Source organism: Asterias rubens, chromosome 12, assembly GCF_902459465.1.
Source record: "Asterias rubens chromosome 12, eAstRub1.3, whole genome shotgun sequence".
Taxonomy (NCBI): Eukaryota; Metazoa; Echinodermata; class Asteroidea; order Forcipulatida; family Asteriidae; genus Asterias; species Asterias rubens.
The window spans coordinates 5,919,352-5,937,123 of record NC_047073.1 but is presented as its reverse complement, the minus strand read 5'-3'; the positions used below and the strand labels follow the sequence as shown (position 1 = coordinate 5,937,123).

The following is a 17,772-nucleotide window of genomic DNA, read 5'->3' as shown; positions in this document are numbered from 1 at the left end:
TCCTTGAGGATGGGTTGCTCCTCAAAGGAGGATGATGCATGGTGATGATTATTTCTTGAATAAAAAGACTTGGTGGAATTGGAAGGCGCTTTAGTAGGAGCCCGAGGAAACCACTTGTGGAATCTCTTTCCACTTAACAATCTTGTCTTGGAAGAGCCATATTAAAGATCTCATTTACAGTGTTCGAGACTAGGGCTCTGGTGGGAAGTTTATAATAGATGGGAAGGTTTTGATTTGGCACTGAAACAGGATCGATGTGTAATGTATGTGAGAAGCTCAATAGAAATTTGGATTTCATCATCTCATTTCCAATATATATTTCTATTTTTAAATAAATTCGTTCTTTATCTGGGAATTGTTTTTAATGTAAAAACAACCTTCCTCACCACAATAAATTTCTTAAGAAAAGTCTCAAGACGGTCTTAAGACGATCTTAAGACGATCTTGAGAAATTGTCGTGAGACAGTCATAAAACTGAGACCAGGTCTCGAGAATGCGTACTATAATAATCAGAGTCCAACAATTTCAGTGTTGAGTAACCATTTGGTATTGGATTTTGTTAGATTGAGGAAGGATCCCAGTAAATCACCAAAAGGAGACGGGGTTTAATGTAGCACAGGATGCGTATTGCTAACTTGTATAAATTAGTGTGTGTAGAGTGCAGATAATTTATTGCTTATGTTAGGATACAGGTGGAAAAGTTCTTGTCACTGACAAAAAAACAAAGATGGAGTCTTCTAGAAAGTCCATCCCGTGAAATGACCTTTGCAAATTAATTGGACGTAAACTTTCCACATCCTCTCTTTCAAAAGTTTTTTTTTTTTTTCCTGTTCTGAAACCCCCCCCCCCCCCCCCCCCCCCCGGCCTTCTGCTCCATTAAAACCTGACTAATTATCGTCTTCAAATACTTTGTAACCTAAGCGCTGTGGGTGTCCATCATCTCAACTTGGTCAACTTCTCAAAACTATTTCTTGACTATATATATTTTTTTTTCGAGGACAGAGAGTGAAAACAAGTTTCATCCTTTTTTCGTTAACACCAATCATTGCACGAATTCAGACGTAAAAGCTGCATTTATTTTGCATGTTCTTGTAGTTTGAATTTTTTGATTAATTATAACTACCCTTCTTCATCACAGCTATTTTCCCCCCCGCCCGTGCTTTTTTAATACTACATTATGTTTGATGTTATTCTATCACACACCCCTGCTGGTCGCACATTGTTTTGCATCCTCCTCCCATACGTGTAGGAAATCATGCTTTCGTTGGGGCATTCCATTGCGCAGAGGGGGTGGACATCTCTTGCCATTTTTAATGTCTTATTATTTATGCAGTTATTTACCTTAATAACTACAAGAACAATCACTTTTTCTATGTGTTAGTCGCTGTAGGATAATCGCTGTTTTTGTTTGGACTGGATTGGTTATGGTACCCTAAATACAAACTGTTATTCAACTGTGTTTCTTTTATGCTTAAAATATTCTTACATTTAAAATGGACCTTTTCCAAAATATTTTAGCGCCCATGAAAGAAAAAAAAAGTCATGGTGTTAAAAAATTATTGTAATACAGAAACAGTTTAATGAAAGAGCCTTTATTACCTGTCATTTGAAATTAATTAACATGACAGCGTTTTTTGTGCTCCTTTGTCGTCAGTCAGCAAAGCTGAATTGATTGTGTTTTCATTCAGGAACAAGACCTAAATTGTCTTATTGGTCAGACAACAAAAAGGTTAATTTATCTTATCATTTTCAACAATTTCCAAAAAGCTGCTTAATATCACCAGTGTGTTGCTATGAAATGTTTTGGGGGCAAGGTCCATTTGCATGTACGTCGTTTTTAACCATCCTCTGTCCATTCATACTTCCCTCTTCTGACTTGCCGCATTTTTTTTCTCCACTTTTGTTTCTTTTTCTCCTCTCGGTTCTCTTCTTCACCTCCGTCCTGTACGTGCGTACGCTCGTTCGTTACACTCGCTCGTTCCATTCCTTCGTCCACCAACCACAGCGGGGCTCAGATGAGTTGTTCACACCAAACGGTACCACCACTAATCCCCTCGCCTCTACCTTCGGCGGTGGTGATTCACCCATTAACGATGCCAAAAAGGTAACAAGGGTTTTGTTTTTCTTCTTCTTAAATATTTCCCCTGTTAATCTCAGTCTGTCTTGTCTGTTTTTGTGTGTCCTCAGGTGCTAGACACCTACCCTCTCCCCTCAATCCCCTCTCCCCCTCCTTGCCTTGCAAAAAGTGCTCAATGTGTATGTTTTACATCTAGCCATGAGTTGAATAATCTGCCTGTACGGGTTACCATTTGTGCTATACCATCAGCATGTCTAAAAACCTACATTGTCTCATGTTTGTCTAGTTGGTGTATTTGATTCCTCAGATGAACATGGAAAATGGTAAAGAATAACTGGAAAGACAAAAGATAAAAAACACTTTCTGAATGTTCAAGCAACAAATGTTGTATTCAGCTCTTTGAATTTTCTGCTAATTGGAGAGCGTGATTATTTCAAAAAGTCACTCCCCTTTTTTAATGTCAATGTCAGCTAAAACTCAGATTGTTTATAATATTGTCCTCTAGCTTCACTCATGAAGGCATTTCCCATTAAAAGTTATCCACTTTATTCTGGTCAAAACACCTGAGCACCAGTCCAACTTCTTTCCTAGTGGTCGGGCTGGCCAGTTCAATGTTGACAAGTATACATGTTCAATAGACCAGTGGAAAAGCTGGCAGACAAACTAACTAGTCCTGCTGGCTAGTCACTGAACAAGTTGAAGGCACCCTCAAACAGGCTGGTCTGGGAAGAGGGCAGTTAAGCCCGGTTGATACTTCCTGCGATTGCGAATGCGAAGCGAATCTTGACGTCACAAATTCGCTGCGAAAGGAGGGTGTGACGTCACATTTGCTTCGCATACGCATTCGCAAAAAGTATGAACCGGGCTTTATAAAGGCAATATAAATTCAACAAATTATTATTCAGGCAATTCGTTCCAAACCCCAAAATCTTTTTGGAAAATGCACCTGTTATAAACCAACCTTTCCCAAAAATACAGTCTGTAGTGTTCTGTATGGTAATCCATGGTCATCGAGGGAGAACAATGATGTTGTCCGTTTTTAACGTCATTACTAACTAACAGGCTTTGTTGTAATTATATATTTCATGTATTCATACAGCTTTTCTATCTGTTTTACTCCATGGAATTCTTTTTTACAGGCGCCACACTACCAGTAACAATGGCTCTGCATTAAGTGCTGCATGAATTATACTCTTCACAATACACAGTTACCTGAGGGTACTCATCATTCAAATTGTCTTTAAAATACTTGATTATATTGCTTGAATATAAATTGCATCAGATTTTGTATGTATCTGTGTAATAACAGATACAGTGATAGTCACAACTTCACAAGGAGTAATGGTGTAAAAAACAAAAAAAAACAAAAAAACGTCTGGGTCGATATGCCAACAGCAACAGTTTTTATAAAAATGCCAAAACAATAATCACAGTTCCACAGTTCAGAAAAAGATAACTGCTTAGAGATTTAAACGATTTTATAGCTGTTCTTATTTTTCCATATCCGTGTTTTTTTTTATTTATCAGTTGAGGTCCAGGGGAAGCTTTTTCTTATCCGTTATAGCACAATCAAAACATAACGTAGTTTATTTTGTCTTGTCAAAATATTCATACTAGAGAATTTCAATTTCTTTAACATTTTTTGACAAAACATGAAACATGTTATATCCTTCTACTTTCATTCTAGGTTTGTTTTCCTTGGATAGGAAATCGTTGATATCCTGTGTCCCAATGCACTCAGATCGTTCCATTTTGTTATTACAATCTCTTCAATCAATTTGATCATAGTTATAATTGTACACAAGAAAAACAACAACATTGACAACATTTCTACAGTCAAGCCTAGTGTTAAAGGCACTGGACACTTTTGGTAATTGTCAAACACCGGTATTATGACTCGGTTTATCTTGAACATATTCATACAATTTGGTCTCAATTGGTCATCAAAGTTGCAATAGAATAATGAAAGAAGAAACACCCTTGTTGCACAAATTTGTGTGCTCTCAGATGCATAATAAAAGGCTTCAGGCCTGAAGTTTTTATAATATTGGAGTGAGAAATTACCTCTTTCTCCCAATGTTTTATACTATCAACAGCTCTCAATTGCTCATATTACCAACAAGTTTTGTTTTATGCTATACAATTACTTTCATTTATGACCATTAGTGTCCAGTATCCTTAAGTTACCTATGAAAAAAAAATCCAAACAAACTCCCAAGTAGAATATTGCTTTGGTGTTACTCAACTGGAAGAATGAAGTCTTTATTTCTACTGCACTTCAGTCAACTTCTCATCAGTTCACTACTGACTGTCTCTTCTAGTTAGAATGCAGACATTGACTTCAAGTGTAACATGTAATCCATATCTCTTGAGGTCCGGTCTTTAAGAAGTCTTTTTCTTCTTACCACCTACATTTCATCAGGCAATGTTTCAATCCAGCTCTAGAGGGAATACACCTTTTATCCATTTTGGAAAATGATACTAAAAAAAAAAAAAAAAAAAAAAAAAAAAATGAATACAAAATAAATCCTACAGTTGTCAATGCATTATTCTGAGTTAACATGTCAATGGGGACTTAAAGATTTTCAGCTAAGAAAAAAAGAGAGAAAAAAGAAAGAAAAAAATCAAATAAGGAAAAACTAAACTAGTGATTTTCGTCCCTTAGTGAGCCAGAGTGGAATGGTTGTACAGTATATAATACCTGAACAAGAAACGACAATGACATGTGATTGATGATAATAACTTTCCATTGCCCAAGCGGCCTAGCCATATGGAATTAAGATGCCCTCCCTGAAAAACACACAAAAAACTCCACATACGCAGCCAATAGGCTGAGTACACCAAAGCTTGATGACTGCAATCATGCAGGTAATTGAGTATTTTGTTGAGAATTCGGCTACTAGGCCCGTACAGTGTTACTGCAACAACAAACTTATCGCAAATCGGCCGTCGCCAACAAACCGTAATTGTAGTCTCCGATATGGAATGAAATTGATCCATTTTGGTTCTCCGTTGGCCAGGTCCAAATGTCAGTCTTAAATACTCAAGTGTTTTCTGCCTTACACTTATATCACGCCTGTATATTATTCAATGATCAATACAAAACTATCTTTACAAACACTTAGTTCAGATTCTCATTTACATTTTATTATAAAAGAGGCTCTCATTGACATGACAATGGATGACATAGAATCATGTCAGTGATGCTGAAGCTTGGTTCCTTAAAACAGGGTTAAAGATGGTAAAACAGGCAAAAGAGTTCAGCCAACATAAACGAGTCTTTACAAGCCTAGAGTTTTATTCTTTTCAGGGCGGGATAATTTTTTCTTGAATGAAATGCATGTTTGTTTGATTTTTTTGGCTTTGCCAGACATGACAACGGCTGAGAGTAAATTAAATAGCTCTGCACTGTGGTTAGTCAAATAAGGAATAAGAGTTCACGGTGACGCCATGTTAATTTTCTCTTGTAGATTTGTGTGGTTCTGAGAAAATGAAAATGGTATGCTCTGTTTGTTGTCTTGGCAAGCTTTTCATTTCAAGTGTCGAGTCTCAATTATTCCAGGGTTTTTCTATATTATATTTGGCTCAATACAAAAATACCAAGAGCCGTTTTAGAAATACTGGAATGATCAGTATTCAATTTCAATACCGCGATATAAACAAAATCAATACTGCATCTGATTTAGTTTTTACATAAAAATAAAGAAAACTTATGGATATACAAAGCAAAGGCTGTATTTTTGGTGACGGTATTCAGTAGATCCCAAAATTAAAAAAACGCAAAGCTTATTCAGAACCACACATATTCAGAAGAGAACACTCACATGATGTCTTCGCCGCGAACTTACATTTACATGTAGTCCTTACAAACTAGCTCTTCCAAAAGGGTGATGTTTCAAGGGAGAACCCAGTGCCAAATGACCCACAGCCTGAACTCAATTATGAAATCAAAATCATTACTTTTTAGTTGTACAATCCCGGCCCCCGCACTGTGCCTCATTTCAATGTTGGCTCTCATTGTGATGGGGGGGGGGGGGGGGGGACAGTCACCATAGAGTAAAGACACAGACTCTAGTTGTAACAGACTGATCCACTAAGCTCCGCCCCATTGCGTATTGACCAATCACAACGCAACGAAGGTTCGACAAATAAGGTCCGACATGCGTGCGCGTATCTTGGCGCGCGCGGCAGAGTTGTGCAGAAAGGCATCGGAGAGCCCCACGTGTTCTTGCTCACAAGTGCGTCGTGGGCGGAGCCTACTGGATCGGTGTACTCCTTCTCTGTCCTTACTCTATGCAGTCACATTGCGAATGGCTGGCCCAAGCATTTTGGCCAGGATTGTAGTTTCTCTGTGGCCTAGGCCTTTAATCATATCGATCTATCGTGGTAAAATCAGCCGAGGGTTTTCCAGGGACATTATCTATTTGGAACAGGATATGAGGGAGAACCTGACTGATTGTTCTGAACACTCTCGGGTCTCCTGGGGTCAAACCCATTGCTTGATTTCACACTGGAAAGCATTATATGGCTGAGATGCACATGGGAGTCATTGGAAGCTTCCACATCAAAGTGTGGATCTAGCTTGTGAGTTGAACAAAACAGGGAGATCTACTTATTACTTGGTTTGGCCTGGACTTGTGAACCAATGAATCAAAATTGCGCGCTTGCAAGTCTTTTTACTGTACGATATCACAGACCTATGAACTATGAGATCCATTAAAAAGATTTTTTTTTTTTAACAAGGTGCTGTTGTGCATTCTGCAGCCATTATGCCACAAAATACCTGGGCAAGCCCTTCTCTAACAATAAGTGTGTTTGGCTCTCTAAAATGCATTTGACAATACTCACACCAATCGCTTTATGCAGCATTCGAAGGGCCAAGCAATAATGGACGATGGTCTTGCTCCAAGTGTCAGGACTAGGACCAGAGTGCACACTCTGCTGATCAGACTACCAGTCTGGTGCCCTAGATGGCTCAGCCACTGGATGTCATACTGTTGTGCAATACTGTTAATGTAGTGCAAGCCTGTATGCTTCAGTTTTAAAAGGGCAAGGGCACCAAGGTATTTTCTTTCTGGTAAAGGGCACCCTGTGAAGAAATTATAAACTTCTACTGGAGCATTTCAAGTGCACCAAGGCAATGACCAAAGGGCATGGAGGCAATCACCTCCATTGACAGAGATTAGGCCTGTAGTTACCAACCAAAGCAGATGATGAAAGCATGCACTCAGTCTTAATATGCTACACTCCCAGTTTTCCATGGCTGCCGAAGCGTGCAATTCCCGCCACAAACACTAATTACTGAGACCATTTTCCCATTGTTTTGATGAGTGATGTACTTTACTACATGGCAGCCTCTATAGCAAACTTGGTTATCCCAATGAATAGACAAAGGGTCATTTGTGTTCAAGTAAAAGGACATGATAAATGAAAAATATGATGAATTTTTTTTAGAACAAATTGTCCCGGAGTTGCTATCTGGACTTATTGGATTTTAAAGGGTGGCTGCAGTGTTTTTTTTTATTCATTTAAATGATTAAACATGACTTTTTAAACCTGAATTTTTGTTCTTCTTTTTTTGTATAAAATGCGCAAGTATTTTAAAAATGGTTTTCAAGAGATTAGGGGAACCGACCACACCCCTAAAAGGGAGCCTTCTTGCATAAACGTGACATCATGTCGGTAACCCGAGCCGTCGGGCCCCCTGGCTGTGTTCATATAGAGACGTGTGCACAGTGTGGGCTGGTACCTAGGCGCGTGTAGTTAGGGACCAGACTCTTTTTGCCGACGATATGTTTGAATTCCCGACGTGACATCGATGGTAGGGGGGCGGTAACAATCCACAAAAGGGGGGGGGGGCATGACTTATTCGCTTATTACGCAAGTAAGATATATCGAGAATAAACAAAACACATTTTATTGATGTTCAATACATATATCAGAAATTAATGACAGCAAAGTTAACTGTTTTATTTGAATTCACTGCAGCATCCCTTTAAAGCCATTGGACCCTTTCGGTACAGAAAAAAAAATCCAACAAGTCCAAACAGCAACTCCAGGACGATTTCCCTACATTTTGTTCATCATATTATTTACATACCATGTCCGATTACTTTTTCAAAAACTATCCTCTGTTGTTTGGACTTGTTGGATTAGCAAAAAAAAATACCAAGCACAAACAAAACACACACATGGATACTCACAGCCTATTTTTTGCATCCATGTAGCTTAGACATTTTTCTCCTATAACACTGGGCGGACGTGTTTAAGTCCACATAGTGTGTCAAGTCCCAACATCACGTGGACCTCTTTTGTTCTGGTCATAATAATGGTGAAAGTTCACACAGGGAAGTTTAGCAAGCACTAGACAAATGGTGGAGGTCCAAAAACAGTGGGGCCTAATCGTCAAGAAAGCAGGGTTGCCCCAAAAGGCCGACCTTAAGGCTATGGGACATGGTGATGATGATGATGATTCAAAACTAGATGTTTGAAAATGACTTGCTTCCCCCCTTAAAAACAGTGATGAATACAAATTTTCAGTTTTTCAAACTTGTATAAATTTGAAAATTGTTGATAGGTAAACATTTCTGCAATCTTCGAAATGATTCCTTTGACAGGTTTCCGCAGCCCTCTGGGTTTTACCCGATCGTTTCTCTCAGGAAACTTCAATAACAACATTTATTCTCACAGTGTCGACTCCTAGAAACATACTCCCTGAGACTGTTACGGCGGAGTCTGCCAGTGTAAATTAATCCGATCCCAGAGCTGGCCATGCAAGAAATTACAAAAGCACCCGCTGCGATGATTATTCTAAGTGTGTTATATATCGCCCAACACGGCCCACTGGTTGTATTATTAAACAGCAGTCCAAGTCCGCACTGGCTGGCTGGGTACCCCAATCCCTCTCACCTAATTGCATCCAAGCAATTTGTAACTGGAGAAATGGTTATTCCAGGTACATGTTTTTCAGAGAGATATGATGTCTGGTTGTGTCGGGTGATGGCTGAAATAAATCATGGTTGCGGATCGATGGTTGCTTTCTCTCCCTCTTTTTGTTTGTTTCATCTCTCGGATACTTTTTTTATTTGACAAAGAGACCTACTTACGCTACAAAGGATTTTTTAAATAAAAACACGATTCATAGAAGAGAATGAGACAGTGAGCGTCGAAACAACAGGAGACTAATTTTTTGAAATGAGAAAATTGTGAGAAAACGTGAAGTAGAGCTTGAAGGTTATCAGAGAGTGCATCATGGTTCGTAAGTTTGAAGAAAGTGTTTCCAGATGGGAACATGTTTTCATTAGCTGTCTTTGTAACCAGAACTCTTTGCACATTCATTTGAAAACAACCAGAATATTTGCAATGTATTAAGGCTGCGTATGAATCGGCTGCTATGGTTGTTGCTAACTGAACCTATGCTTCAATAAAACTTTTCGGAATACCCATTTCGCATGCTGGTCTAGCTAACGATCAAACTTGATTGCTAGCTAGACCAGCATTAACCCCATTCCACAGCTAACACACGCGTACCGAGTATTTGTGAAAAGGCAGATACATGTTAATGTGATCCAGCCACATCCACTGTTAAATTCAGAAACAGCGTTTCTTTCTCTGGTGCCTCTTTCGCAAATCTTTCAATACCAATCTTCTGAGAGGGTACCAGACCCAAAGTGTTAGTTTTGGTTTGGTCAAATGATAATCACTTTAAACATCGGAAAGGCCTTCGTTCTTTAATTTCACATTCGTAAATACAAATACATTTAGAATTTGTCGGCTCTAGGGCACCCCTACCTATTAGGAAATATGTAAATTTTTCCACGAGGAGTGAAATATAGATTAAGTGCAATTTCAGAACTTGCGTGTGTGTAGAATGAATCATCGTTATTGCACCATTAAATTTTGTTGGACAATAGCGTCATCTGACAAACCACTTAATATAAAAAGAAAGTATGCGGCACTCATACATACATATGTTGTCATTAAGATAACTGCAAGTTCAAACCTAATGTGGTTTTACATGCAAGGTTTAGATGAAGAAATGAGACGCATTGAAGAAAAAAGAAGCTATTTTGGGACGAGTAGAACCTTGTATTTTTTGTACTCCAGCCTGCAATATGGGTCAGCCATCTTGACATTTAAGCTTCTGAGTTGACTCTCCCGTTCTACTGTAATTTAGTAAGCCACGTATAAATTATTGAATTCATTACTAATGAATGTGTGATTAGCGTATATGACCATTAGCCTAATGGTAATTACATGCACTTTCTTTACATGGAGGCCATTTTCCTAATGGGTGCCCTTCTGAACAGGCTGACAGTGGCGTCTTTTTACGGGGCTTTCCAACCGTAACGTGGCTTTTATGACTACAATAGGAGGCAAGCTTATTAGTTCATTACTTGTATCTACATGGCTACATTTGTGTAGAGGAGAGGTGCCATGGCAACGGGTACAAGGCTTGTTTCCTGTCTGGTGCCCTGACTAGTGTTATTCCAAACACTGAGATGAAGATGGTGGCACCACTCTATAGATGGTCGTCTAGCCTTGTGACGATCTTGGATGATTACTTTTATTAGATGTGGACTTCAACTTGTGATATTTTGATGAGGTTAGGGTTGATACACCTCTATCTTTTCTGCATGGCTTTGCTTGCCTTGAAGGAGTAATTTACTGCAGTGTTTTATCATGGAGGTAGCTTCCATGGTTTGATGGTGTGAATAGTTCTCAATGTGGTTGTGGCTAGGGCTGGGAATGTGTCTGTGTCTGGGGTGTGGCTATCAGGCCTGTATGCTTCGTTTTTGAAAGGGCAAGGGGGTAAAGGGCACTCTATGTGGAAGTTGTACATTTTTAGGGCACCAAGGCAGGGGGCATGGATGCAATCGCCTTCCTTGCCTCCGTGAAGTATCAAGGCTGGACTACGTATATTGACTTCAGTGTCAATGTTAAAAGTACTTGTGTATGCTCTCACCATTGTTATAGACACGACCAACCAGGGTTCTCCCCTTGTCTTTTCAAATTTATAGGAATAAGCAAATCAAAATGACCTGGGTCGATAGACGACTCATTTTGCTTGATCGCATCACAAATTTGCACAACCTACCTTTAAAGATTAAGATAGATGGCTATAAGGAATAGAACGAGTACCTTTTAACAGCAGAATATAAGAAATGGTTTAGATCCACAATGCTGGGAAAAGAGTAAACAATTTTGAAGGACAATTTAGTCCAAATTAGTCTGCCAGCTAAGAAATTAAAGAATCTTTCAAGAGTCTCCGACTATTCCTCAAAGATTGGATTGGTGTGTATTTGACCTGTTTTATTTAATTCGGCTGCTTGATTGAACATTGTACTCAGAATAAACAGAAAGTCAAGAGTTCCCATGGAAATACTGTGCAAAAATACACTGGATTCCATTTGGACAATTAGATTAAGACTCAATGGAACAGACCAAAAAAATAAAAACCAAAATGTTTTTTGTTATAATGTTAACTCACTTTTCCCTCCTACACGCAAACAGTGTTTGAACAATGGGATAATTTTGGGGAAAACAAATCTCATGGTATTAAGAATTAGGAATGACGTACATTGCACGCATATAAATGTAGGATCTTGAGTGGATAGCATGTTGTACGAAACCCTACACGTAGGTCTAGTACGATCTAACAGACAATGTTGTCCATTGTCCACGCTCTCATTTCGCTGTCCGTTAAAGGGACACACTGCCTTGGATCGGTCAAGTTGGTCCATGAAAAGTGTTTGAAACCATTTGTTTTAAAATGCGTATATGTGACCATCCACCACCAATGGGCTGTAAAGTTGACACTTTTACTGTTATGGGCTCAATGCATTTTTGGAGAGAGTGTGTAATCAGCTTCAAAATGATACCATCCACATTTAAATCAGACTTTTCTTGACGAAGTTATGATTTCTCAAAGCCACCTACTTTTTTATTCAGATTTCTATTTAATAGGCTCTGCAATGTACAAGTGCGACTTTACAGCCCATTGGTGGTGGATGGTCACATATGGTTAGAAAGATGTTTATAAAGTAGAGTATAATGATCAACACAACATGCCTTCGAAATTGCATGGTTTTCCTTTTACTTTGCGAACTCACACGGTCGGCTACTTTGTGGAGTCAAAAGCTTGACTCCACAAATTGGCGTGTCTCGTTGGAGAACGACGTATAATGAAAACCATGCAATTTCAAGGCTTATTTAAGTGGATTATTATATTCTACTTTTAAAACATCTTTCTAACCATATTGCATTTTATAACTAACGGTTTCAAACCCTTTTCGTAGACCAACTGGCCCGATCCAAGGTAACGTGTCCCTTTAATCAAGTTCCTTAAGTACCCTACTTGTCTACTGAGCTCAAACCAATTCTATCCATACATCCCTTTAGCTTGTCAGTGGTACATTTTTTTTGTTATTCCTGATGAATTATCAATGTCCTCTCACTCAGTCGCCATCAAAATTTCAGATGTTCAACTGAAGAGAATTGTGCAACCATCCATGACACGCTAGTATTACATCCATATGGCTCGGTTTTTTACATGTCTGCTTTTTTGTTTGTACACGTGCACATATTCCACCTATTGTGCTGAGACAAAACAGGATTGCAATACATGTTAGTTGAAAGAAACAATTGTTATATTGTTAATTAGTTTTGGGCTATCATTATTAGTTTGTATTTATTCTAAGCCTCGTTGGTTCTGTGTGTTACTAATGTTGATAATGGTTAGTTGGGTACAATGCTGAGAGAATGTTAAAATGTTGTTGTATGTGTAGAGGCCACGCAATAAAAATAATATGTGTGACTCGGATATTAATATAACATTCTTTTTACTATGTGAAATATGGCACAGTTGGATTAAAGCCATTATACACTTTCGTAACAGAAAAAAAGAAAAAAAGTTCACAGATTTACAAATAACTTACAGGGTTTACAGAAGGTAATTGTAAAAGACTTCTCTTGAAATATTATTCCATGAAATGCTTTACTTTTTGAGAAAACATTCAAACAATTATCAATTCTCGACAACGAGAATTACGGATTTGAGTAAACACATGTCATGACACGGCGAAACGTGCGGAAACAAGGGTGGGTTTTCCCGTTATTTTCTCCCTACTCCGATGACCGATTGAGCCTAAATTTTCACAGGTTTGTTATTGTATATATAAGTTGTGATACACGAAGTGTGGGCCTTGGACAACACTGTATACCGAAAGTGTCCACTGGCTTTAATATACACCTTTGTGCAAGTACTACATACAACATTGGTAGTACAGCTACACATCTAGTGTCTGTATGTAATGGAAGAAATATTATCTTTGAGCTTATCAATATGGTGTCAAGTTCAGATAGTTTCCACGTACCGTTTGAAAACTGACTCGTCATCATCCAAACCTAGTAATTAGTGATAGCACTATTGATGATGTATTTCTCCTTTTGTTTTGTGTCTCCGAATGACATCTTTCATGTCATTGTTTTGTCTTTCAAGAGTCTTTTTTAGTAATTGTCTTGTTTTTACCCCATATTCCCAGGTTGAAATGAGAACAATTCCTGAATTGGGATAAACCTTAGTTTTGAGTTTTTACTCAACACCAATGTTTACTGTGCGATCACAGAGCTTTACCATCAATACCAGAGCCTTGCATAAATGTACATGTATGGATTGGGTTTTCCATCCATACCAGACTGCTTGGGTTATCCCCATTTGGGGTTTACCTCCCACATCTAAAACTGAACATTTCTTCTTTGTTTCCTATCAATCCCGTTATTGGCGCTTATTGAGTGGTTAGGTGTGTAATAAATAAAGATAGCTAATTATTAAAATGTACTCTGTACTGTCTGAGGCCGACAATCCCATGTAGGAAAAATAAAAACCTGAAACAATAACTTTTCTTTCCCCAATAGAGGAAGTAACCGATAAGAACAAATGCTCACAAGCTGCTGTAATATCTTAAATGAAACCCAACATTTGTTTTGCCTATAAATAATGTAGCTTTTACATCGTGTCCCCCTATGATAACTTGACAATGGCTGCTTCTGCCATGGATTCATCATCAACATACGTTCAATTGTAGTTTTTCCCCTCTTCAGAACCATAGCAGTGTTTCCATTCAGTGCCCTCGCTTAGCCTTCCACTACACTTACCACCTGTTGGACACATTAACATAACCGCAAGGCCAAACCAGTCACATCACACAAAAAATACTGGAATGCTTTTAAAGGCAGTATCAGAACCATAGTAATGTGTTCTTTAGTTGTATTTTATTTCTGGATCCAAAGTGTTGTACAAATAATTATGTACAACATGACACATAAAGCAAACAGTAGTGATAGCCGAGGGAAATACTTTCACTTTTCTTAGTGTAGAGAAATTTGTACCAATAATTTTTAAACCAGGGTGGAGAATGAATTATTTTTATCTGAATTCAGACTTTTTTTAAACTTCTGCCTGGTATGGTAGAAAAAGGAGCTAGTTGTTTTCTTCCAATGTGAGTGAAGAAATCCTGCCTTATAATCCACATCTCTAGCGCTGAGGATGTTGTTCCTAAAAGTTCCTGGAAAAAAATGGGTTATCAAAAGGGGGAAATGCCCTCATTCATACTGTCTTTTTAATAATATTTAGATTTCAATTTCAGACCTTTTTGTTTTGCATTAATATTCCAACCTCTGTTTATTTACCATTCTTGTATCAACTATCAGTTGGTTATTATAAAATATTATAGTTAAACCAAGGCTAGGAACAATCGTCTAGTCTGGCTCCGTTTATGCTAAAAGTAGACAAGTGGTATTCATGAGACTAGGAACGTGAGCGTTTTGGTGGACTGTTCTGGTGGTCTGAGCATTCATTCACACCGATGTGTTGTAAGATGTTGTTGTATCATCGTTATGCATTAAAGTGTTCACTGACTGCTGTATGCAATACCTTAAGGGACACCTTGAGTGTTAAGACAAATAAGATGTTGTTGTATCATCGTTATGCATTAAAGTGTTCACTGACTGCTGTATGCAATACCTTAAGGGACACCTTGAGTGTTAAGACAAATAAGATGTTGTTGTATCATCGTTATGCATTTAAAGTGTTCACTGACTGCTGTATGCAATACCTTAAGGGACACCTTGAGTGTTAAGACAAATATGGCAGGCGTGATTGCTTCAGGGGAGTTTGCCCCGGTCATTGCCTTGGTGCCCCTTGAAATGATCCTGTAGATATTTACTATTTCCTACGTAGATCGAGGCGTCCTTTACTTATTTTTGTTATACAAAGGAAACGCAGCCTATTTTTGTTATACCAAGGAAACGCAGCCTATTTTTGTTATACCAAGGAAATGCAGCCTTGCCCTAACAAGCAAAACACATGGAATGAGCCCTTGTAATTCAAGGAACTGTTTTTTTTGTGTTCCAGGCCAGATCCCTTTTTCTTAGATCCGCTCAAGTGCAAAAAGTATGATTATATGCTTACCAATATAAGGTTACCACCCAGAGTGCTGTGTCACATGTGTGACTGGTATCCAGCTCCTTTATGCTTAGCAGAAGAAGGTTATATTTTCTGCTTTTAAGTCCTCTATATGAAATTGGGCTCTTGTGTAAGATGTATATTAAGAAGCCATTACCTGTGAAAGGTAGTTACACTAACAAAAAGCCTATATGAGTCCTACATGTATTATGAGCAATGATGGATTGCACTGAGGAGTTAGGGTTAATGGGATCTCATCAGGGCCTAATATTATGGCGCTATTAACTGCATAATTCTGCACTTACGGAATCATTTCAAGTGAGGCTGTAACTCAGAAACAGCGACTTCAGCTGCGTAGAAACTACTTAACCAAACCTCATCCCATAAGTCTTTGTAAAAATTGATTGGCTTTGGATCTGGCTCTGACAAGTGATTGCATTGAATATGTATGTACAAGATTATTTTATTTGCTTTAGCCATAGCCGGAGATAGTCAGATGAACAATGTTTTGATTAGTGAGATCGTTCTCTCTCCAGTAGACGTAGACCTGTGCTCTCCTCAAACTGTACCCCTTGGATCACTGACATCGCTCCCAACACAGCTCGTCTTTCCGGGTGATATCACAACCCGATTGTTCTAGGATGTTGTCTACCCAGTGCATCTATGATCGGCCCATGAAACAGCGATATCCCTCTGGCATCCCTTCCACAACAGCTGCTTCCAAGCCACCTTGACGAACTGTATAGCCCAACCGAGCTGTCTTTTCTTTTAAGGCAACTGAAATTTTAATCCTCAATTCTGTTTTGTCTTTTCTTTGCTCAGGTGAAGAGGGAGGCGGCACCTCCGTCCCGGGTGGTTCACATCCGTAACTTAGCGCCAGACGTGAATGAAGCTGAGGTGGTCAGCCTAGGTGTTCCGTTTGGAACTATCACCAAGGTCCTATGCATCAGAAACAAAGGCCAGGTGAGTGGACTTCTCAAACAAAAATATTTGTATTTGTATTGTTTTTTTATTATTATGAGGGATCGCTTATCATCAAAAGGTTGGATGGCCACTTGAAGGTGAGGGCTACCTTTAACCCAAACCGACCTGTCACCGGGGACACATTGCCACCTTCTCCTGGGGCTGAGACTGGGTTACCCTCTTCACAGTGGTAGAACAGAGTGCGTTTTACCATCCCAACTTTTTTACAAAGCAGTTGTAGTTAAGTGCTTTGCTCAAGGGCACAGGATTCGAACCCACACTCTGCTGCTGCTGACAACACAAGAGCTTGGGTCCGGCAAACTAGACCACTTCGAATGATACATCACTAAGACTACACATACATGTTTATGAATGATAGCTCATCAAATTTAAGCTGCTAAGTGGTTAGAAGCTGAATGGTTTGTAGTTTATTTAAATTTAGAAATGCATTTAGCATGCAATGTTGGAACAAGTAAGACAGTTTAAGGACAACAAGTTGTTTGTCAGTTGTATTTTGACCAAAATTTAAATTGTATCGAATTGTAATTTTTGTTTGATTGCAGTATAAAATAAAATTTAGAAAAAAATGAAGTTAAAGTTGGAGTTATCATCCCCTTGGATCATTTGTGTTCCAATTCATTTCGGCCCACATTAACAATAATTCTTCAATGTCCCTCCCCTATCACTATTTCAGGCATTTATAGAGCTTGCCGATGTTAGCCAATCCACAAAAATGATATCCTACTACAACCAAGTCACGACTACACTGCACGGCAAGCCTGTCTTTGTCCAGTTCTCCACCCATCAGGAGTTGAAGACAGATAACTCCCCGGCACATCAGGTAGGTTCATCATCAGGAACACACACCCGCTGTTAAGCTCCATCTCAATTCTCAACCTTTAAACATCTTCCATCTTCGACTTCCACTCCTAACAAACCCCAACTGTTCCAAAAATCCATTCTCTGTTTTTGTCAAAGTTTAAAAGGCATGATATTTCTCCTATTTTAGATTGATTACCGATTTCTTTTGGCACTCAGAAATATCTGTAAAATTAATATTAAATCGCCTGAAAAGTCTATTGGCGGCCTTGAACTTCGCACTTGAAGGGGTACAGCAATCTTCCACTGGAAAGGGGCACTTCTAGGAGGGAAATGTAAATTTTGCAGCTGGCACCACAGCAAAAGCACAGGGCACCCTGGCCATTGCTATTGGTTCCCTTTTTTCCCCAAGGCCTTTACATGTAAACAGATAAACGTATACAGCATC

The 17,772-nt window shown here is 38.8% G+C and overlaps 1 protein-coding gene across 4 annotated transcripts in view; it reads left to right on the top strand.

Annotated features, from left to right (window-relative positions):
• The window catches only part of LOC117297913 (polypyrimidine tract-binding protein 1-like), a 58,469-nt gene that overhangs the window by 9,356 nt on the left and 31,341 nt on the right, over positions 1-17,772 (top strand). For all 4 annotated transcript variants that reach the window (XM_033781096.1, XM_033781094.1, XM_033781095.1 and 1 more), the window contains exons 2-4: positions 2,006-2,104; positions 16,365-16,505; positions 17,200-17,346. In XM_033781096.1, coding sequence (XP_033636987.1) covers positions 2,006-2,104; positions 16,365-16,505; positions 17,200-17,346 — 387 coding nt within the window. The remainder of the gene's footprint in view (positions 1-2,005; positions 2,105-16,364; positions 16,506-17,199; positions 17,347-17,772) is intronic.